This window comes from Mycteria americana, chromosome 16 (genome assembly GCF_035582795.1).
Source record: "Mycteria americana isolate JAX WOST 10 ecotype Jacksonville Zoo and Gardens chromosome 16, USCA_MyAme_1.0, whole genome shotgun sequence".
NCBI classification, from domain to species: Eukaryota; Metazoa; Chordata; class Aves; order Ciconiiformes; family Ciconiidae; genus Mycteria; species Mycteria americana.
In genome coordinates, this window is record NC_134380.1 from 10,018,280 (window position 1) to 10,040,320 (window position 22,041).

Sequence of the window (22,041 nt, forward strand, 5' to 3'; positions counted from 1 at the left end):
TGGCATCTTTGGGTATCAGTCACTCTTTGGGGCTGCGGAAGGCAGCATTGCACTGTGGATACTTTGGCCAGGCCACTCGAACCACCAGCTCCTTGTTAGAGAGCTCTGACCTCCTTTGCTTGGGCTGGGCTGCAGCACACAGCTCTACACACAGCAGCCAGCTCATATGGCTCAAAGGTAAAGGAATGGTAAGATGTATAGGTCTGAAAAAGACCTCAAGAAATTTCCCCCCTTCTTCATCAGCCACTCACCACAGATCAAAGTTATCTGGACTCACACAGTGAGAATCTCACAAAGGGATTCTCACTTTCAGCTTGTCTGAGACCAGGTCCACAAGGCCTGGGAAGAGAAGAGTGAACGGAGAAGCTGTTCACCAAGACCTGCTTCTTATGGTGGCAGCAGCTGGCAGTTTCTGAAATAATTTTTACTTTAGCTGCCTCCAAACTCTGTAGAGGTGAGAACTGGAGCAAGCAACACCGGTCAATTAAAATGGCCATATAATTTTCATTGCCATAATAAAGACTAATGTAAAATAAAGTTAGTTATTTTATTACCCAGTCTAGGTATTTCCCCAGCATGGAGGGGAAACTGGAGTTTCAACTCAGCTCATTCCATGGACCCTGGGTGCAAATCCTCAAACCAGCAGGAGGTTTGTGCCTATCCTACATGAGACAGAAATACTGCAGAGCCCAAAGCACCTTCACAGCTGGGCCACAGCTACTTCCTTTCTAGTGAGAACAAGCGCTGTGACTGACTTTGTCAGTGGCTTACATCTGTCTCTGGGAGTGCAATATATTTGGCTGTCCCATGCATGTTTCTGTGTAGTACTTTACTGCAGAGGTCAGCAAGGCTAAAAATCTTGCCTGTGTATCTCCTGTCCAGCTCCTCCACATTGCTCAGTGTGATGAGCAGAGTCTGGTTATATCTGTTCTCCATCTGTCCCTTCCTCCCTCATCTTTGCTATCGTTAATTGTTAGCGTCTGGCTTGAAAGATTGCCTCTTAGCACGATGCTGATGGGATCTTTCCACAGAGGATTAAGGCTGGAGTGGATTGACAGGAGACAGTATCCTTGCTGTGGGAAGTTTGCCAATTGTGTGCAGGCTCAGTGCTGCTGCTCTTCCAGTTACTCCAGTTCACATCAGGACATAGGCAAGAATCAGTTGCAGCTCCATGCCCCCTCATCAGGGCCAGCTGGCCAGATGTGGCCTGGTGCACTGCATGCTGGGTTTGGGAGAGGCCTCCTGCACCCAGCTGCTACATGCGGCCTTTGTCAAGACTTTCAGTCTCTCTACATCAGCTGCAGCATCCCATGGAGGTGATTTCATACCTGGCTCATCAGGTGGTTTCCACTGTGCGATCGCAGTGCTTTAATCAAGGATGTGGGTAACAATAACAGCCTTGTGGGGGGTGCTGGCAGTAGGAGTTGAGATGTCATTTCTTACTCTATCATGCTCCCTAGGTGGCTAATGTGTCTGTAAATCACCCAAGTGCTTTCCCGTAGCTTTGCTTTCTGTTACTGCCTCAGCTGCCAGCATTCCATGGGACACAGATCTTAGCTTTCGGCGAAAGCACGACCTCCTTTCCTTGTAAAGGTACTTAGTATGTATTTTCAGTGCCCTGAAGCATAGCCGAGGGCCCTGCTGAGCTCACTGAATCCAGGCCCTGAGAGATGATATTTCTTTCTGCTTTATTTGGTTTGCTTTCCTGTGGTGTCTGTATTTTTTTCCTGTATGTGCAAGGGAGCAGGGGAGGATCCCTCGGCATTTCAGAAGGTAGGAGTTTCCCCTTACCTCATTGGTCTCCTGGTCTGCTCATAACAAGTCCTTGGAGACCCTTGTTGCCCTTTCCCAAATGTGTGTCCTGCAGTAACCAAAGGGTATCTGTTACCTTGCAAGGACAGTCTGGGGCCTGCAGACACGTTTACTCCATGCTGCCAGTAGCACAGGTGATGACTCTCTTTTTCCATAGTTAGGACAGACTGGCAGAAACCTTCTGTGCTTTGAAGCTGTCACATTGGGGAGGGTTTTCATGTGTGTTGATGCCGTCTACAGCTAAAGCTGTTGCAAAAAAGTCTTCTCCCTTCTTCCAGTTTAAAGGAAAACTTTTATATCTAATCCATCTCAGACTTTAAATCTCAAACATAGCCAAGTAAAACCAGCAGATTTCGCATCAAAGGGCTTGATTTTGTGGGCTTCTTGGAGGGAATGTTAAAAGATGTTAACAGGGTTTAGAAGCATTGTTGGATTTTTTTTTTTTTGTATGAAAATCCCACTGGCTGGTATTCCCATGTCATTGGGGAATATCTTCAATCTCCCAAGCCACTGAAGATAACATTTCTTTTGTTTCTTTCATTAAAACTATTTTTATCCTGGCTCGTGGGACTGTGCAAGTAGAAATTAAAACACTGCTTGGTATTTCCTTGCCCATCCTATCTGTTCTTCATCCCCAAATCCTTTCAGCTCTCCCCAGCTCTCCCCCCTTCCCTCCACAGCTTGCCTTGAAGGGCTGGGAAAGCTGGCGCTGGCGCATTATGTTGCCTGTCTGATTGTTGTGGGGTTGTGTTTGTGCGGGGAAGGTCATGAGACAAAAAGACCACCAGGCAGGGGTGGGCGGGGGGTGTTCAGTCCCGCTCCATTCAGTCCTTGTGGCGATGGGTGGGAAGAGTCTTGTTTGCATGACAGGATTTCAGGGGGCGATTGCTTTTTGTTTAGGTTTCTTCCGTGGCTGCTGTGTGAGCCCTGGAGGGCTACAACAAAAGTAGAGCATATATATGAGATTCATGGGGCTGAAGCATGCTGAGATAACCAAGAGGCAAAGCCGTCGGTGCAGGAGTGACTGAGCCAGAGCCAGCCACTGTGTACTTGGAGCCTGGAGATTGTCAGCAATTGCTCTGGGTGGGGTGTTTGTGCTATGTCCAGTCTTGGCTCTGGTTGGAGCTCTTCGTGGGTGTCTGAATCCTGTGGGCTCAGATCCTTTGCTGGATGAATGCTGTGGAAGTTTTCTGTCTGTGGAATGAAGGTTGTAATGCAGGGGGACAGTTCCATGGACCTGCCATAGTGGCTATGCTTCCCTGAATATTTTTGAGACTTCCAGCCAGTGACTTTTATTTGCAGCATCTGCTTCCTTCCTTGCCCATCAGCTCCGCACTTCTGAGAGCATCCTTGTATTTAAACAGTGCTTACTTCCTTATCATTCCTCTGAGAAGCTGAGATCCTGTCCCTCAGCACAGCTCTCCCCTCACCCCCCATCCTTAGAAAGCAGCTCAGTCTATATTTACCACTGGTGTGCACAAAGGCAAACATTGTCAGGGATTCATTGTAACTGTCCCAATTACCCTGAGTTCATTTGCATAAGAAGATTGACCAGCCTGTGGTAGTGGCTTTGCCTTGGCTGTCTGATATGGGACACTTAGATTTGGGGAGCAGAAAAGAACTGGAGTTCTCGGGCTGGGTGTGGGATGGGGAGGGAGTGACAGTTTTGGTCCCTAGCAGCATGGGTGCTACAGCAGCCCTTCCTGGAAGGAGGATGACTTGTCAGCTCCCAGCTGCTGGCAGCACAAGTCTGCCTGATTCAGTTGTAATAGCTGCCAGTTTCCCAGAGATGCAGATTCAAGGAACCCCAAGCATGCCTGAGTTCCTGGCTGTCCCACCTGAGTAAATCCTTCTCCTGTATAGTGTGTATGCGTGTATTTTTGTATTTATTTTTCATAGGTGTTGACCCTGCTTGAATGCTCTTAGAGTAAACTGTGACCTGCCTTGTGCTGTCACTTCCCTCAGGCACATGTAACCTCTCCTCCTTGTGTTTGGATTTCTTCCAGAGGGCTAGCTGTTCCTGCAGGCAGGCACTAAAGGGAGACAAAAGCAGCTGGGATGAAGCACAAGTCAGGAAGCAGGCTGAAATGGTATGATCTCTTGACCCAAAGCAATAGCTAGTGCTGTTAGAGCTTGCTCACCCTGCAGCAGCTGCACAGCTCGCACTCCTTTCACTGAATTGAGAATTATTCATATTCTCTTTCCCTTCCCCCCAGTGCCATATGTAACATGATCTGCCTGTGCCCAGGCTGGCAGATGGAAAAGCAAGACACTCTTCTATTTGCAGTAATGGTTCTTCATGGGCTCAACTGGTCTGTGAAGTTGCGATGTTCAAGCTTGCTGGCTTTGGCAGAGCAGCCTTTTTGGAGACCCTTTACAGTCCCTCTGCCACTGCTATGTGCGTGCATATGCCTGCACAAACGCACATTGATGTCTTCATCTCCCTCCTGCTTCCAGGAGAGACTCTCACACTTGGACATCTTTTCTTGTTGCTTGTGGATATCAGCAAGCTTAGCGTACTTCCTGGGGGTGCTTTGACCTTTACTCTGTCTCAACCCCTCCTTAAAAATCCCCCCTCTAGTACTTGGCAATTTCCAGTTTTTAGTAGTCAGTTATTCAGTGGCAATGTAGGAGTGCTTCATGGAGGTGATGGGAGCACAGGCAGCTCATCTCAACTATAGTAGTGTTTTAAGCCTCTTGCATCCTTAGGTGAATTACTTCACCTCTCTGCCTTAAGTTCCCAGTTTATAAAGTGGAACTCTGTCTACTGAGCCAACGGCAGTGTTACCACTGTGAATCATAAAGAGCACAAATTATCATTTAAAAATGCACTATGTGCTTAGAGACCTGATTGCTAACGGCCAGATCCCAAGGCTGTGTCCTATGTTTTTGGACCTGAGAGGGATTGATGATCCAGCCTAGATTTCTCAGGAATTCCTTTGCTACTTCATTGGGGTGGGGAGGGGGGGAGAAATCCTCATGTCTTTTCTCAGATGAATTGCTGCTTGTGCTCTGACTCCAAGATGCTCACATTTTTTTGCCTGAAATTAACTGCATTGATATTGTTGTGTTTGCTTGGTGCAAGAAACATCAAAAAAGAAGGGAGAGGAACTAGTCTCAAGTTGAGGCACAGATGGCCCCCTCATGGTTCCTCTAGCAACACTTTAAAAGCCAGTTTGTATGTTTGACTACCCTGATGTGTTGAAAAGGCAAAGTAGGGTCAAGTCTTAGATTTAAATTTGTTTTCCTTTCCGTTGTGTTTGTTTTTGAGGGCTGTGTCCTACCTTCTACTGGATTTCTATGACCTCTCATTTTAGCTTGTGTGACAGTGGAGTCTATTTATGAGTGAGCAAAACATGAGCTCCAGACACTGAATTAGCTTTTAAATGGTTGTTCCTGACAAATATGAAAGATTTTCTGAGCATGAAGTAAAGGGCTATGATTTAAGGCCTTATGCTGTCCCTTTTAGAGTGAGTCACTGTATCTTTTGCTTTGCAGTTGGGAAAATTAGGTTTGGCACAGGATCATGTAACAGGTGACTGATAGACCTAGGAGGATAATGGATACGTTGGCCTATCTAAACCTGTACACCCAAAAAGGAGGGGAGTGTATCCAGTTTTCAGCTCTGCCGGTGAGGTTCAAGTAATAAGATGTGTCCTTTCTAAATGCTTTATTTTCCCCAGCTGTGAAAAGGCTAGAGGTGGGTGAATAATGTTATGTAGAATTTTGTTTGCAATTCCCTAAAAGATTGGAAAAAACACTTTTTGTTTCACTTTGAGCAAAATATTTAATTTGACTTGAGCTGAGCCATCTGGGCACTCTTAACATAAAAATAAATGCAACTTTCTAATGAAACATTTTGAAAATGGTAATATCCAGTATTTTGGCCTTGTAGAATCTGAGGGAACTTCTTCTAAACAGTGTTCAAAGCTAAGGCAAATTGACAGGAAAGTCTTGTCATGACTGAAATCTCCAACTTTTTACTTGGAAAAGTTTTGTTTTGAAAAAGTTATCCTGGCTTTAGAAATGGGAATGCCCTGCAAATAACACTGATGATAAACAACGTTTCTATGCCATACATATAAACTGCATCTTGTCCCACCTTTAGGGTAGTGTTACACTTGCATCTGCTTCTTGTAATTATCTTGGGGCTTTATCCCATCAGCTGTTTCCATGTCACTGGCTCAGTTTTGCTACAGCTCCCTTTGACGGGGACTGTCTGGCCTTTGGCGGCTGCTGTTCGAGTTGCTCTGGGTTCATGGGAATTTGTTGACTGGGAGCAAAGCAGGTGCCTGATATTGGAGGGATTATACAGGGGCAGATGATGGTAACACTCTCTGCTCCAGGCAGCTTTTCTGCTCCTGGATTAAAGTTCATGTTGAGTTACTTGTCTCTCTCTCTCTCAGGCCTTGTCAAGTCCCTGAGGGAAGCTATTCTGCCTGTACTGTTCCACTTTGTGCTGCTCTGTGCTCTCTGCCTCATTTCTCCTCCCTCTTTCCCCTTCTATTCAAGTGGCATCTTTCAGTCTTCCCCATTCAGGTCTGTCTTTGCTCTCTGCCCTGTGTAAAAACTTCCATACCCTCCCTACCATTCATCACCTCTTGCTCATTCACCTCCCTGCTTGCCTTTCTCCATTCATCTGGGCTTCGTCTCAGCCAGTCTGGGCTGCCCTCTCCTCCTGCCCCTTCTGCAGTCCTCCTTTTGTGTCTTTGCACTCCCTTCTCTGTGACTGTCTGAAGCACAACAGTCTGCAGTGTGCTCCGTGAGGATGCTCTGCTAGAAGTTGGCCCTGCTTGAAGGGCTAATTAATCCCCTGTGGAAGCCTGATGGGATTGGGGTGGATTTGTCTCTCTAGTTACCCTGCAGGTGAGAAGATTTTTTTCCCCACTCTCTTCCCACTTCCCAGAGATGCAGCATGATGCATGAACAGGAAGAATATTGCTATTTCCTAACCTTCCTTTTCAGTCTGGTCTTTCTGTCTCTCCTTCCTGGCTTGTTTCCCCTTTGTTTGCAGTGGTTGCAGCTCTCAGGTGACTTGGGGGTCTCTTTGATTTCCTCATTCCTGACGAGTGTAACATGCATTCTCTTAATTATACTGGCTCTCTAATTATGGTTGTTGCCTGTGCCTTCTCTGCTTTCTTCTTCTAATCATCTGCATTTGGGTCATATCAGTTTTGGAAAGCCATCTCTGCACTTGAACGTGTGATTTAAGTGTCACCCAGGAAATAGAGCTTGTGAATCATAGTAGCCAGGGCTTGTTGTTTCTAAGTCTCAGTGCAGCCACGACCCTGTGCTTGTGATGCAGACACGGCAAATATGGACCACAGGCCTCTGCCAAAGATCCCCCAGTCTGCTGTGCACCTGGTCCCCTATAGCTCACACCTATGCCGGCAGTGTGCAGATATCCACCTGATCCTATTGAAGGAGAAGGTCTCTTTTCTGTAGTGTGGCAGGAAAACTAAGTGGGAGGTCTGCTTGCCTGTCAGTGCCCATGGGGGCTTCAGCTTTGAATGGTTAAACTGCATTCAAGCCAGTCTGTTCAAGTACAAGGGGAATATTAGAGCTTGGGAACAGTGCACAGGCTTGTCAGAGGAAGCAGGTGCTCTTTAAAGCATGCGTGAGCCCTGTACACATGAGAAATCTGATTAGTTCAGTAAAGGAGGCAGAAATGAGGTGGAGGCAGGCAAGCAGAGGGGCTCTGTGAGTGAGTGCAGGATTGACTGACAGGATGAGCACTCTGTTGTGTAGGAGGTTGTGAAGGGAGTATCTGCTGCTGTCTCCCGAGGCAGTAAGGAGCCCCTGATATGGCTCGGGCACGGCCAGGCTCTGTGAGGACTTGTCAGTGCTGTGAGAAGGAGACTTTCCCCAGTAACTGTCATAAAGAGGGGTTTCAAACCATGCTGTGGTACAGTTTATTGTCAGGCTGGTGAGTGTGTAAAAGGGATTTCCTACTCGAGGTGTCTGGACCCCACAGAGACATTACACCTTGAAGGGCACAGCTAGCCCTAGGCCAGCCCTGCATTTTGTCACCTACCGGGAGAACTGCTCTGCTCCAGCTGCGAGGCTTGGGCTGGGAATCTGCATGGACAGCACTTCTTCCTATGAAGTTAGTTGCATTCCTGTTGTGGAGTCTTTATTAAGTCATTATTTGCTCTAAAATTTCTGACAAGTTTTGTGTCTGTTTGAAAACTGTGGCAAAGAGAACTCTAGAAACACTGTGTGTTGCCTTGCATTTGTCTCTTGTATCCAGTGAGGGCCTATAAGAAGCCAAAAATGCAGCTTGATTTTTCTGATTTGTGGTTGTGCAGGTTTGGCACTTGGACAAATCTCTTCTACCCTTAAACCAAAGTATATTTGACATAGCAGACACTGGGAAAGCGCAAACGCTGCAGACCTTACCCTTGCAGACTTCCATGCAGGGAACCTGGATGGAAGGTTCCAGTCTGGGTGTCATCCAGGACTGATTTGGATATATCTTCTAAGAAAAAATGTGAACCACCACAGCTTCCAGCAGTCTGGCTCCTTACTGCAGCTGTAACCCCTGTGATCACCCTGGAAAGATACAAGCCAGGATTGCTTTCTCTCAAGTGTTTAAATTATAGAGGTTAGAGTAATAATTAATACTCCCACCTCTGGGCTCCATTTGGACCCAGCCTGTCTGGGGCACTTTTGAGATGGCTATGTCATTGTTGTGTAACGCCAGGTGCCTACAAGGCATTTCAGGGAATCATGTGATACCTCTGTCTCCTCTTCACAAGGCTGACATTGTCTTCTGCTCCAGTTTAGCTTGGGAAGCAGAGGAGTTTCTTTGATAGCTTCTAGTCCCCATGACTGAGCAAAGCCAGATGTAAAATCAGTATGAGTTAAATATGTTTCCCAGTCTGTTTAGTAGGAGTTTTTGCTCAGTGGTGGTTGTTCTAACCAGAAGCATGGTTTGAATTCCATGGTGGGTCATTGGAATGACCCGGTGGGTCATTCCCGTTATACGTGTGTTACAGAAGTTGTTAGTTGAGGCTTTAAATGCATCTGTTTGGCTTAAGTTTTTCTGAGCCCTAATAACTTGCAGTCAGGTCAGAAGGGAGCTGTTGGGATCATCTAGTCTCTCATAATGAAGGCCAGAAGATTTTCTGAGTGGTCTTCTGCTTGACCTCAGCCATACCTCATCTCCTAGGAAAACTGGCAATTCAATTGTAAAACTTCTGGTGAAGTTAGTGAGACATTTCACTTGTTAATAGTAAAAAATAATCAACTTATTCTAATCTAAAGCTCCCCAGCTTTGACCTCTAGCCCCTAGATGTGATTATACCTTTGTCATAGTGGAGAATCCTCTACTGCCAAATTTCTGTTCCCTTTGTGGTTCTTCTGGACAGTGATCAAGTCATTGCTTAACCTTCCCTTTCATAAACTAATGAATTGAGCCTGTCAGTGGAGTTAGTCAGACTACACCAGTAACAAAGTGCCAAATGCAGAGATAATGTCACCTCATTTACAAACCTGCAGGTCATGTTTCCTTTTTTGAAGGCAGTGTTACGTTGAGACTCAGTTACGTTGCACTCAGTGTAACAAACAAGGCTTCCCCTCCCCCCCCCCCCGTGGCTGCTTCTGAAGATGGCATTCCCCATCTTGTAAGCTGGCTGGCATTCTTGGCTCCTGGCCACATGGCTTTCTATTTGTTTTTACTGTAATATGTATTGTTTGCAAGCACCCAGCTTTACCAAAAGACCCAGCTCATGCTTAGTAACTTGCTGCTTTAGCTCATCTGTGAGCATGATGCAGACTTATCTCATGCTTTCTCCTAATGATAATTCTGTAGGGGCAAGAAAAAATTCTCATGGGACCCCATTACTGGCATCTCCCTCTCTAGCTTAGTTCTATTTTTGAGACCTGTCAAATAGCCAGACTTTAGCATGTTGAATATGTGACAGCCTGAGTTTGTGTCACAGTAAGTCCTCAAACACAGGGTTGTCTGGTGATGTCAGATGCCCTGCAGAAACTGGTTATACTGGTGATCTTGTCTTATGATCTGCACCAAGTTTGTATTCTCATCCATTCTCATCCAATATCAGCTGAACATAATCTATTTTCTGTAGCCTATTCTGACTGATATTAGACCAGTCCTCCTTCAATTATGCATTACTCAGTATCAGTCATCTGTTCATTTGCTGTGGGTTGCTATTAGGCTGACAGACCTGCTTTGTCCCATTAAATTCTTGTCACAGCCCTGCAGTTTTGGGAGTGGTGTGGGTGCCTGTCACCATATTTGGTGCAAGTTACCTTTTGGATGCAAGTTACCTTGACCTGCTGATTCAAAACTATCTAACTTTAGCAGCTGCTGTGTAACATTGTCCAGAGTTACTGCTGGGACAGAAAGTGTACCATCATCATATGGTAGAGATAATTCATTGGGCTTTTGTCCAAATACAGAACAGAAACATTTGAACTACTCCTGGCTCTTTTGTGCTGGTATCACCTATGCCACTTTTTCCAGATAATATCAGACCAAAACCCCCTTTTGAATAAGAAGACTTGTCTGCCTCATCTGTGCCAGCAGAGACACTGCTGTGACAGGAGACATTGTCAATAGCAGTGAATTTTACAGAAATGCTTGTGTACGTTTAGTTGACCTGGAGGTAAGCAGGGATCTGACTGCAGGAACTTGCGCTGAAATACAGCCCCAGCTGAACAGCTATTCTGATTGCTGTGTGTTGGTTTTTGGAGTGTTTTTTGTTTTGTTTAGGTTTGGTTTGGTTTTTTTTTTCTTGTAGCAATAGTGATTAGACCCTGTCTGTCTCCAGGCTGTGAGGTTAACTGTGCATGCTATGCCTTCTATTGAGTTATGTAGTCCAAATAAATGCAGCATCCCACCCAGAGTGTATTGCATTTCAGCTCTGAATGAAGGGGCTTATGCATTATGTCGCCTCACGATGTAGAAGCCCTGAGAGATGTAATTAATATTGATACAGGATTTTGAGATTCTCTAATAAGACACGACTAAAAAGACAGAAACAATAATTATGTGGTGGTAAATGAGAATATCATGTGTCATGGTAGTATCGATATTGCTGTTTTCAGCTTTTGATATTTAATGCCTTACACCATCCAGATGAAAAGTGGGGTTTATTTTAATTAGCCTGCAGAATTCGTTGCCTCAGGAGATTGTGGAGCCCTAAAAACTAGAGGAATTCAAAAGGGAGAGCAAGAGATTGGGCATTTGTACATACAACAATGTCTGGGCCAGTGCTGACAAGCAGATGTGGAAAGAGTGTTAAACCTCTTGCCTAAGGATTTAAGAAAAGGTTTTTACTGTTAGGGTGGGTTTGGTCATGGCAGTTACTAGGTGATCTCTTGTAGGCTTCATCTTGTTCACAATCTCAGAAATGTGCGGATGGTCAGAACCAGAGCTGGGCTGGTGATACAAGATCCGTGACTCGCCAGTCTGGGCTGTAACCTGCCCAGCCTGTTGCTGCAGCTGAGGACATCTATCCAGAGAAATGCACAAGGTGCCCAGTGCTGAATCAAGATTAAAAATTATATTTCCACCTAAAAAAAACCCCACCACTTTTTAGAGTGCCTCAGCTTCTTTCCATTTAGTCTTAATGCACTTACATAAATAATAAAAGAGGAAGAAGCAGAGCTGGAGAAGGCTCAGTCTATAAACATGTCTCTTTGCATTAAGCCTTGTGGCATAATGGAGGGCATCTCCTGCCATCCATACTGTCTCGTTAATCATGTAATTACCTCCCTCACTTTCAGTGCTGCATCTCCTTCCTTGTCAGTACTGCTGATAATGGAGCTTCTATTTACCCTAGCTTCTTTCTGGGGAGCAGCTTTGGTTTCAAAGCCAGCACAGTGGCATATTTTGAATAATTTAGTTCTGGGTGGCTTGAACACTGTGTGTTATTCCCCAGCTGAGACTGGAGGCTGATTCCTGTGAGTGTTCTGCCAGGAGGCTGATCACTCAGAGTGGTGGGTTGTTGAGACAGCAGAGGACTGAAAGCTAGCTCAACAGGTCCTGTGAGTGTATCTCAGCTCTATCCTCTCTTAGTGTCTTAGCAAGGACTTGCAGGAAGAAACCCACAGGCAGAGGAAGGATAGGGGAGAGAGTTGCATTAAAAATGTGTGTGGAGACAGAAACATGGATTTGGGTACCTGGCTGAGCATGGTAGGCTTCCCCAGCAAGGTGTGGGTCAGAAATTCCTGGGGTCTCCAAATGCAGGATCTGCTTGGCCTGTGGTGGCTTGGACCAGGGTCTGAACCTCTATGGAGTCAAGGAGTTCAGTCCAGCTGTCACTGGCTTTGGGAAGTCTGATATGTTTCTATACATGAAACATTGGCAGAAGGCCAGCTCTGTCATATTCTCCCTGTGCTGCTTGGCCTTGTGGCTTGTTAATTGCCCTTTGCCATTGCAGCTATCATCCACTTACACTCTGTAAGTGTTCCACAGCCCTCACTGTGCAGGATCATGCAGGCACAGGTGCGTTGCTTGTGCCTTGTAGATGGTGAAGTCGAGGCACTACAACAGGCATCTGGGCTCACTCTAGAAATTTTGGCAATACCAAGAATCAAACCTGGTCCCAGAGTCCTCTCTCCTGTCTGCCTAACAACTGAGCAGTGGCGTACTCCTGAATCTTTTCATTCTCCCATTCATGTTGAATTTGTGCTTCCAGTGCCTGTCTAGATGAAGTGCTTTTGCAGAAGGTAACAACAGATGGTAGTAATGTAGGTCCCTTCCTTGTCTTTGCACCTAAGACAGTAGCAGAAATAAATTAGAGCAGAAATGCCTCTACATATTGGCCAGCTAGCTGATGGACCTGGTCCTTCAGGCTACTCTGCTCTTCAGGGAAAAGGGAATCTTATACCAGCTCCCTCCATCTCCACTTTGCCATGTGCTGCATGCAGAGAGACACTTACCTGAATCCAGGTGACGGGCCATCTGCTCTGCAAACGCCTCCCTGCCTAGGTGAATGCTGAGCTGAGTAGCTCTGTGCTCTCTCACTGCAGCTTTCCAGGGAGCGGGTCTGTCTGAGGACCCTGCTTGGTGAGTTAGTGAGGGTATATACTCTGTGCTTAAATGCAATCTGGCTTTTGAGAGCTGGGTGATGTTTCCAGCCCTCGGGTTCACCTCAGGTCAAAGCATTCTAACATGCACTAAAAGTACTGCCCTTAATCCCTTTTATTGTCTGGGCAGTGGTGGGTAAATTCATTATTTACAGGCAAAGAGAGTGTGCGTCACTGGAGCCAGCACTAATGTTTTACCACACATGTTCAGGCAACTCAGGTTAAGTGACTTTTAATGGTGAGAAGCTGGATTTCAAGGTGGAGGGATATGCACTTACCTTTGACTGGCCTTCCTCCCTGCTGGATCAGGGTTTCTCCTGTTCTGTGCGCCTCCCACTATTGGAAGAGAGAGCAAGATCATTAAGCTGCTCAGAAGAACATCACCACCAGGCAGTGATGAAACTCCTGTTAAAACAGCCCCTGCTTTTCGCCCTCTCATTTGGATTATAAGACAGGCTTTCATCTTCTGCTTTGTCATTCCTTTAATCTTCATCAAAGCAATAAATGCTACATATACTGTTGCCACATTGTTGTTTTGTTTTGTTTTTTAAAAACAAACAAACGCAAGCCTCTCACCAACTCACAGCATGACCCCAGAGACTGTGGAAAAGTAGAGAATGGGCTCTGGTAAAATGTGTGACAATCTTGAGAAGAGTTTCGGTGCCTGTCTTAAATGTCTTTCACAGCTTCAGCTTGGAGTCTGTCAATTCCATGTATTGACTTGGAGACTCTTGATTTAACTACAGCATGGCCCTTGAGGTTGGAGATGGTCTGGTTGTTTCCAAAGCTTGTTAGCATCCCTGGATTGCAGAGACTATGCCATCTAACTGTCTGAGTTCAAATCCAGTGAAGCTCAGAGTGGTTTCTGAAACCCTTGGAGATGAACAAATTTTGCATGTGACTGAGTCCCCCTTTCCAGTGGGAAAGGGCCTCCATGGGAACAAGAAGCAGGCCTACTATTGATAGCTCCTTTCTGGTGGGAAATAAGGCAGGAGTTGTCACTTCCATATAATAGGAGGGGAAGCTAAAGCTCAGGGCAATTTATTTCCAGAATCTGCCTCCTAGTCTGGAGCAGAGCTGGGGTCAGTGCCAGGAGGCCTGACTGCCAGGTCAGTCTCTCCCAGAAGTGAAGATACCACCAGACCATAGAATGATTCAGATTTGAAGGGACTGATCCAACTCAAAGCCAACTTCCAAAATAGATGAAGTTGCTTGGAGCCTTGCCCATTGCAAAGACAACTTATGGCTTGGGTGATGCCAAGACAAAGCCCTTCAATGGGGAAACCATGGGTGGTAGCAAATTCTCTGTTCCTGCCACAGATCTGCAATCCTAAAGCTAGCCAAAGATCCTCATGTTGTGCCTAGATCAGTTGTTGACTCTCCAGCTGCTCTGATGCCCCAGAGAGCTGTTTGCCATGGGGGAGAGGAGCAGCTGGCTGGGCTGTGTGAAATGTCTGTGTTTTCCCAAGATACCCATTGTCTGTCTACAGCACCAGCCTCCACCCTACTTGCTCACTCAGCTGTGGCTGATGTGTCTTTAATTAAAGAGGAGGAACAATTTGAGATTTCATTTTCTTTTCTCAACTGTGTTTCTTATTTCCATCAGAGTTTGCGGGGGTCCCCTCCCCTTATTTTTGTCTTGTAGTTTTGCTGTGGGGCCTTCAGTTTATGGTGTGTCTGCTCTAAAATAAGGAAGAAATAGGAAAAAATAGCTTGGTTTGGACCAGGGAATTAAGATTCTGGGTCAGATGGCTGCTACGGTCATTAACATATTTACATTTTTGCTTAAGAGTCTGGTTGAGGATCAAGGGAGTTAAGGGTGATTGTCATTGAAATGCGGAGGAAACCTTGCATGAAATTGCTGTTTGCGTCCTATTGTTTGGGGAGGTGAGGGGGGGCAAATGGCCTTCCTCATGCCTGCACCGGTTTTGTTGCAGTTGTCTGCCCAAGTGGATGGGCAGAGGCAGAAGTAACTACACTGAAGGAAGCCACTGTGCTGACTTAGCTGCTGGTAGGCTTTGCCTGGGAAGCTGGGGGGGGACTTGTGGGGCTGGACCTGGGGCTCAGTGCAGACATGCTGCTGGCTACCGGTCATCATCTGTCCTCTCAGTGAGACAAAGGTGCTCGGCTGGGCTTGTGGGACAAGTGGCCCTTAACGAGATCATCATGGATAAATACATGAAGCGTCTAGCAAAGGTCAGTTGCCTCTTTTATAATTGATGGACCCAAGCATTTTGAGTGTGCTGTCACATGTTGTTTTTGCCATGTGTAGGGACACATGTTTTTCAGGACCAGCTCAACCCCTTGATTTTTGCGGCTAGCTCTGATACCAGAAACAGGGTTTGAGGCAGTTTGAAGTGTTGGGGTGAATTCTGAGTGCTGTGGTGACAGATGAGATTTTTATATGCTGAAGAAAATTGTTTAAACATAAATAAGAGAACTCACTTACAGCTGGGGTTTACAGTAAAACATTCTGCTCCAGGTTGTGGAAGCAGTGGTCTAGTCCTGCTCTGAGGCAGGCATTTTTAGTTCAGATGCCAGTTGTTCATTGTTCACCTCTTACTCTTTCATGCTGTTCAGACCCACCATTTTAATTCAAACTTATTTCTAATTAGTGTCATTAACTTAGTGCCAAAAAGAAAATTATACATAGTAATGTGAAGGAGGAGAACAGGCTCCCTAGCATGTTTACAGTACTGAAAATACTAGCTACCTTCTGCCACTGCTTTGATTTTGGTGGGACAAGCAGCAAGCCAGTGAGCTGAAGGAGGAGTACTGGTGCCTATTGGTGTGAGAAAGAAGCATCTGGTAGCTATGCCATTTTTTCATAGCCACCAGACAGGCTTCAGCTGTCTGTCCATGTGTCCAGCTGTCTGTCCAGCAGCCAGGAACAGGTATGGACAGCATCGTCTTGAGTGACAGGATCGTGTCTGCTGAGCAGTAGTGAGTCTGGAGTCATTAGTGTGTCCTTGTGGACTGGTTTGAAGCTCTGAAGTGGTTGTGTAACTTCTGTTGTGGGTTACAAAATGTTTCTTTTTGGAATGCTTTAAAGCAGAATAGTCTGGGAAAAGTGGTTTGTGATCTGAGCAGCTCTTTTGTGCTTTGGGAGCCTGTGTGCTTCAGCTCTGTATCTCTTCTGCCCTTTGAAGGAATAGCCACGTTCCCCACTGCTGTGACCATTGGTCTTTCCTACCAAGTCAAACAGTGAGCACACAGCACGGAGGGAGAGTTCTGCACTTCAGTCACTGACCCTGGCCCTCAAAGTAGGGAGGCATTTAAGCCTTCAAGGAGCAAATGGTTTTGTCCTAGACAAGATAGGTTCTGATACCTTAAATGTCAAGATATAGTTAAAGTGGTGCAGTTAAGTAAGATGTTGGTTAGGTCAAACGTTTTCAGGAAACAAGGATGAATACAGTAGTATCTGTGGGATTGCAGGTGTTAGATCCATACACTGAATGACTCATCTCCCAGCTTCTGTAAATTCCCCTTGAGAAAGGTCATCTTGGGTATTATGCTAATAATACTTTATTTCCTGGCTACCTGTGCTTCTGGGATTGGGCAATGCACACTTAGGCTGGCTTGGGAGTCCCAGCAAGAGGCAAAAAACATCAGAGCTGAGCCTGAGTGGAGAAGCTCTGATTTTGGGGTTGGTTTTAGAATTTGATCTGTTAACTCAAAGCATCAGAGTGGGCTGACTGGAGTAGGGGAGCTAAACTTCTCCAGGGATTAATATTAAGCCCTTGTTTAACGGTAAACAGCTAATGAAATCCACCTTTGGCTCTGGGTGCCAGCTGTCAGGAAGGTACATCCAGGCCACCTCGCAAGGACAGAACAACCCTTGGCAGGGGAGAGCGCCCAGCTCTGACTGTCCACAGGTCACTTGGTTTGTCTTGTTTTGTGTAATCCACTTGCCCCAGCAGCTTCCTCACAGAGGGGCTGCTGCATTGACAGAATAGCAGACTAGCCCTGCTCCCGCAAGGGGCTGTGATCTCAGGTTAGACAGCTCCTCCTCAACAAAGCAGCCAGCGATAGCAAAGTCCCCAGCAGCAGCAGGACAAAGGTGCTCGGGCCAGAAGGAGACAGAGCCAGATCCTTGCACATGGGCACTGCGTCTTCTAAACAAGCTGCCCGTGCCTGAGACTGGTCTGTTTTATAGCTGCTCTGCTTGCTTCAGAGCAATGCCAACCCTGCCACTGGCAGGCTGCATCCTCTGCCACATCCCTCTTCTCACCTCCTTCCTTGCCAAGGCAGCCTTTACTCTGCTGCATCAGATCGAAGGCCCAGCGCCTGTTCAGCTTTTGTTCTGTTAGGAAAGAGCGAGGATTGTCAGGACCTTTTTGGCTCTGCCAAGGCCTTTTATGTCCCAAATGTTTCCATTAAAAGACTCCCTCCTGACCACCCTGCCCCCTGACAGCCATTCAATCCAGCCAACAAGCTTGATATCATTATCTACAAAAGGAGGCCGGTGAGTACCAGGGTTCTCACAGCCAAGTTTGGGAAATCAAAGGCAAATCTCCCAGCAACAGAGAGCTGGCGGAGATCAGGCTGTACCACAGCTAGCACGGGCTGGTCTGGCAGCTTGCGTCCACTAATTTTCAAAGCACAAAAGAAACGCACTCAGCATGGTGCCAGTGCTGGCTTTGTCAGGGCTGGGGCTGTGCCCGCCTGTGAACTGGCAGCCACTCGCAGTGTGTCCTGGGGAGCTCGGTGCGGGTTAGAGACCACTGGAAGCAGTCATAAGTTTGAACAGCTGTGCAAAGCTGTCTCTTTTCGGTCGGTGGCATTTTTAGGAGATTAACCACTTAGTCTGAGGGAAAACAGTGATGTTTTTGGTCAGAGTGGGATTCACTCCAAATCTCACCTGGGACTTTCCTTCTAATGACTTTGGTTTATGTTCTGAAAATGGCATGTGGCTGCCTTGTCACTTTTAATTTGTCATAATGTTCATCTGCTTTGCTCCCTGTCCAAAGACTTTCTTTCCAATCCATCTTAAAATAGAGAGCTCTTCAACAATGAAAAGCATTTACCATTTTGAAGGCATCTGTAGAGGTGATCTAGAAAGGTGACTGTCAGAAACACTGAGCACAGAAATGGCTTGAGGAGGGATGGCATATTCCTGTGTTTCACTTGTGTTAAGAAATGCAGGAGTAAAACTGTTTTCAGTACGTTTTATCTCACAGCCTGCATCTCTGGTTTGCTTGATAGTCCAGATAGAGAGGGATATAAAAAAGAGCCAAGAGAAACGATGATGCAGAGGGAAGGAAGGTGAAGGGAGCTGACTTAGCTGAAGCTTGGGTGGAGACAGGATGATGGTGTGGATGATGATGCCGGGGTTCACCCCTCTCTGCAGCAGGGTGCTTTGCAGTCCCTGGGCAGTGAACGGAAGCTGGAGATGAGGTGATTGCAGGGCAATGCATCACCAAAGCCTAGAGCAGCCCCTGGGCTCCCTGTGGGTCTGCAGCGGATGATGAATGCATAGGAGGGCAGAGTTGTGTGTAACATGGAATGGTTAATTCTGGCACTTTCTCCTCCTATCCCAGTTCGATCCCGACAACACTGGCTACATCAGCACTGAGAAGTTTCGCACCCTTCTCCAGAGACACGGCTCAGAGCTGGACCCCCACAAGCTGGAGGTCCTGCTGGCCCTGGCAGACAGCAACTCCGAGGGGAGGATCTGCTACCAGGACTTTGTCAACCTGGTGAGTGCTCTGGCTGGCAGGGCCTGTCAGTCCTTGGCTCTGCTTAAAACGTTGGCTGTTGAGGGATAGTCTGTCTCCCTCCCTCCCTCTATCAACACCAGTGTTTGCTGTGTCTCTGCATCACATTCTGCGTGGGCTTGCTGAAACATTCAGTGGTAAATGAACTCTCAAGCCAAGAGTCAAGTGGCTGCTGATTTTTCTAGGGAAACAAGTTTGCATGGGAAGAAACTGCGGGAGCTATTGTAAGAGTAGCATGAAGCAATGGCTGCTTCTAGTTTAGAGGCTTTTGCTGTCAACATCAATTAGTAGCTGTCATAAGGAGCCATTTGTTTGCAAGCAGAGGTCTGTCAGTCTGGATGTCTCCTGTTTTATCTAGAGATTTCACGACTTCCAGACAAAAATATGTAGATAACTTTGTGTTGACTTGCTGGGTGGAGTCATATTGCACTGCTGTAGGCATCAACAGCAGCAAGTGTTTCTAGTTCATGTTCATTTTATCCCAGGTGAGATGTCTCAGACTGTATGAGTCATGATCTGGATGCCTCTATCTCTACTAAGTCAATTAGTGAAGGGATCTCTCTGTTTATTGTCAAGGCAGTTTGGCGAGTCAACACAGATGTAGACATGTGTTGTTAGATACCCAGGATGGCCTAGAAATGTTGTTTGCAAGATAGGTATCTTGAACAGTGGCCATTCCAGGGGCTTTGCCCTGTTCTTGCTCTGTCATTCCCCACCTGAGTTCCAGCAGATCTAGTGCAGCAGTAAGAGAAACCTGAGTGACAAAGTCAATGAGCAATGAAAGTCAGTGATGTCTCTAAGGTTTCGCTGGAAAGCTGGTGGTGTTCTTGATGCAGAGTATAATAATTTGCATCTCTGTGTGTTCCTGCAGTCAACATGGGGATTTGATCCCTCCGTTTGTCATGGTCACTCATGCATGTGTTGGTGGTTTAGAAAGAAAGTATCTTCCATATATCCTGTCTTCACATTAATCAGAAAAGTATGACAACAGGGCACAGCTGTCAAGGATCCAGGCCACAACCTCAGTCAGGCTGTGGTCAGTGTGAAGGTGAAATTACTGTGATGCAATGATGTAGATCTGCTGTGTCTAATCAAGCTATCTTGTTAGTGCCTTGCATGTATTTAGGTACACAGTAAAATAAATGTAGCATTATTATTAAACTATTAAACAGATCACAGTGAGTGTGAGGTTTTCCACAGCTCCGGCTTAATAAACAGTGTGGTCAATGGTACTCTGTGATCAGCAATGTATTTATAGTAACAGCTGCTTGTTCTACAGTTTGGTATATTCAAAGTAACATGCAAGCATTCACTAATTGAGCTGCACAAAACTTAGGTAGCAGGAAGAGGTATCATCTAATTGCTTTTACAGAAATGATGGCCTAGGGCCAGCCAACACATTGGCAGCAGGCTCAGGAATAGAACTGGGCTTTTTCCTCTCTCCTCGTGCCACTGAGCTTGGGAGCAGCACAAGCTAATGAGAGGCAGGTGGGAGGTGAAAGGCTTGGACATCCTTCTCCTTTGGGGAATAGGAGATCGTGCCAGCTCACACCCACCTGATGTGATTTCTGCAAAATGGCAAATTTCCTTCACTACTATTGAATGACTCCTGTAAAGAAGCCATTGATTTTTCTGTCATCAGTCCCTCTATCCTCATCTGCATTTTTTGCAGTTTCTAATCAATAGGCAATGCAAATGCCAGAACATTAAACTACTTACAAAATGACATCTGTTTTCTCACGCCTCCTCTAGTTGTTATTCATTTCCAACATCCAAACGTTTTAGGGCTCCTTCTCTTTTCCCTAGTTTCCTGCTACCAAACCTGCCTTTTGAACTTCCTGATGGAAAGAAACAGCACAGTTGACACAGAACCACTGTGAAATTAGTGATTTCCTTCACTTTATAGCTGTCAATCCTGGAAACTATGTGTGGTGGTGTTTAAGTGCATGCTTGTGCTTGATGATCATCTCTGCTTTTTGCTCAGGTTAATCTGTCTGTTTCAGTAGCCTAGCAAGAATTGATCTGCTCCCCAAAATGATGGTGCTGGATGTGAGGAAGGGAAAGGCTGACCTTTTATTAGATCCACAGAGGTTTTACAAGCATGGCTCTGTGTGTGTGGTTTTCCTTTTCTCCATCAATATTCATGAACAAGTACTCTGACATGATCAGAGAATCTCATGGCCTCCCAAATGTGTCCAAGGTACTGAAACTTTGAGCAAGAGGTAAAATTGCATTAATAAAGCTCTGGCCACTGGAGAGGCCTTGAGGGGAAGAGTGGGGCTGGGTATCAAAGATGCATTACAGTGCAGTTGTCAAAGCAGAGGTGTGGAAGGAAGGGGACTCCTCTGTGTGTGTGTGTGTGTCTCGCAAGCAGCTCTTTTGGTTTCTTTCCAAGCATGGGGATGGAAGGAGCTGATGAGCTGCCTGCTCAAGCTACTATGAAAAAAATTAACTCTATTCCAGCCAAAACTAGTACAAACATGCGCTGTCTTACAGAACCCAGCAGAAAGTAGGGTTTAACCACTGGGCATCAAGAGAACTCTATTGTCAATGGTCAGTTCCTGGGATATGATATCCTCTCTGTTTTTTCCTCTCAGCTTTGCTCATTGTCGTGGTTTAACCCCAGCCAGCACTAAGCCCCACACAGCCGCTAGCTCGCTCCCCCCTGGTGGGATGGGGGAGAGAATCGGAAGAAAAAAAGTGAGAAAATTTGTGGGTTGAGATAAAGACAGTTTAATAGGTAAAGCAAAAGCCACGCACACAAGAAAAGCAAAACAAGGAATTAATTTACTGTTTCCCATCGGCAGGCAGGTGTTCAGCCATCTTGAGGAAAGCAGGGCTCCATCACGCGTAAGGGTTATTTGGGAGGACAAATGTCATAACTCCGAACATTTCCCCCCCCGCCCCCCCTTCCTTCTTCTTCCCCCAGCTTTATGTACTGAGCATGATGCCATATGGTATGGAATATCCCTTTGGCCAGTTGGGGTCAGCTGTCCTGGCTGTGTCCCCTCCCAAGTTCTTGTGCACCCCCAGCCTCCTCGCTGGTGGGGTGGGGTGAGGAGCAGCAAAGGCCTTGACTCTGTGTAAGCACTGCTCAGCAGTAACTACAACATCCCTGTGTATCAGCACTGTTTCCAGCACAAATCCAAAACATAGCCCCATACTAGCTTCTGTGAAGAAAATTAACTCTATCCCAGCCAAACCCAGCACACTTAATGTTGATAAAAATTGAGCAGGGAGCGTCTTCCCTTTTTTCAGCCTTGTAGAACCCTTAATCTTTGCTGGGTTCCCTGGAAGTATGACAGAATGTGATGCCACTTATTCTACAGGGTGCTTGGCTACTTACTAGAGAGTCTGATGCCAAGAGATGCTATTAGTGACCACAGAAGCAGCTGTAACTCTATGAAATTATTATTTCCAGAAGGCACTACAGGCCATAAACCTCACAGAGCAA

The 22,041-nt window shown here is 46.2% G+C and overlaps 1 protein-coding gene across 2 annotated transcripts in view; it reads left to right on the forward strand.

The window, feature by feature from the left end:
- Positions 1-22,041, forward strand: part of RHBDL3 (rhomboid like 3) — a 66,226-nt gene that overhangs the window by 20,823 nt on the left and 23,362 nt on the right. Inside the window, exons 3-4 of one of the 2 annotated variants that reach the window (XM_075518866.1) lie at positions 3,819-3,902; positions 18,411-18,569. In XM_075518866.1, the coding sequence (XP_075374981.1) occupies positions 3,819-3,902; positions 18,411-18,569 (243 nt within the window). The remainder of the gene's footprint in view (positions 1-3,818; positions 3,903-18,410; positions 18,570-22,041) is intronic. The other variant, XM_075518867.1, reaches the window with a different exon arrangement.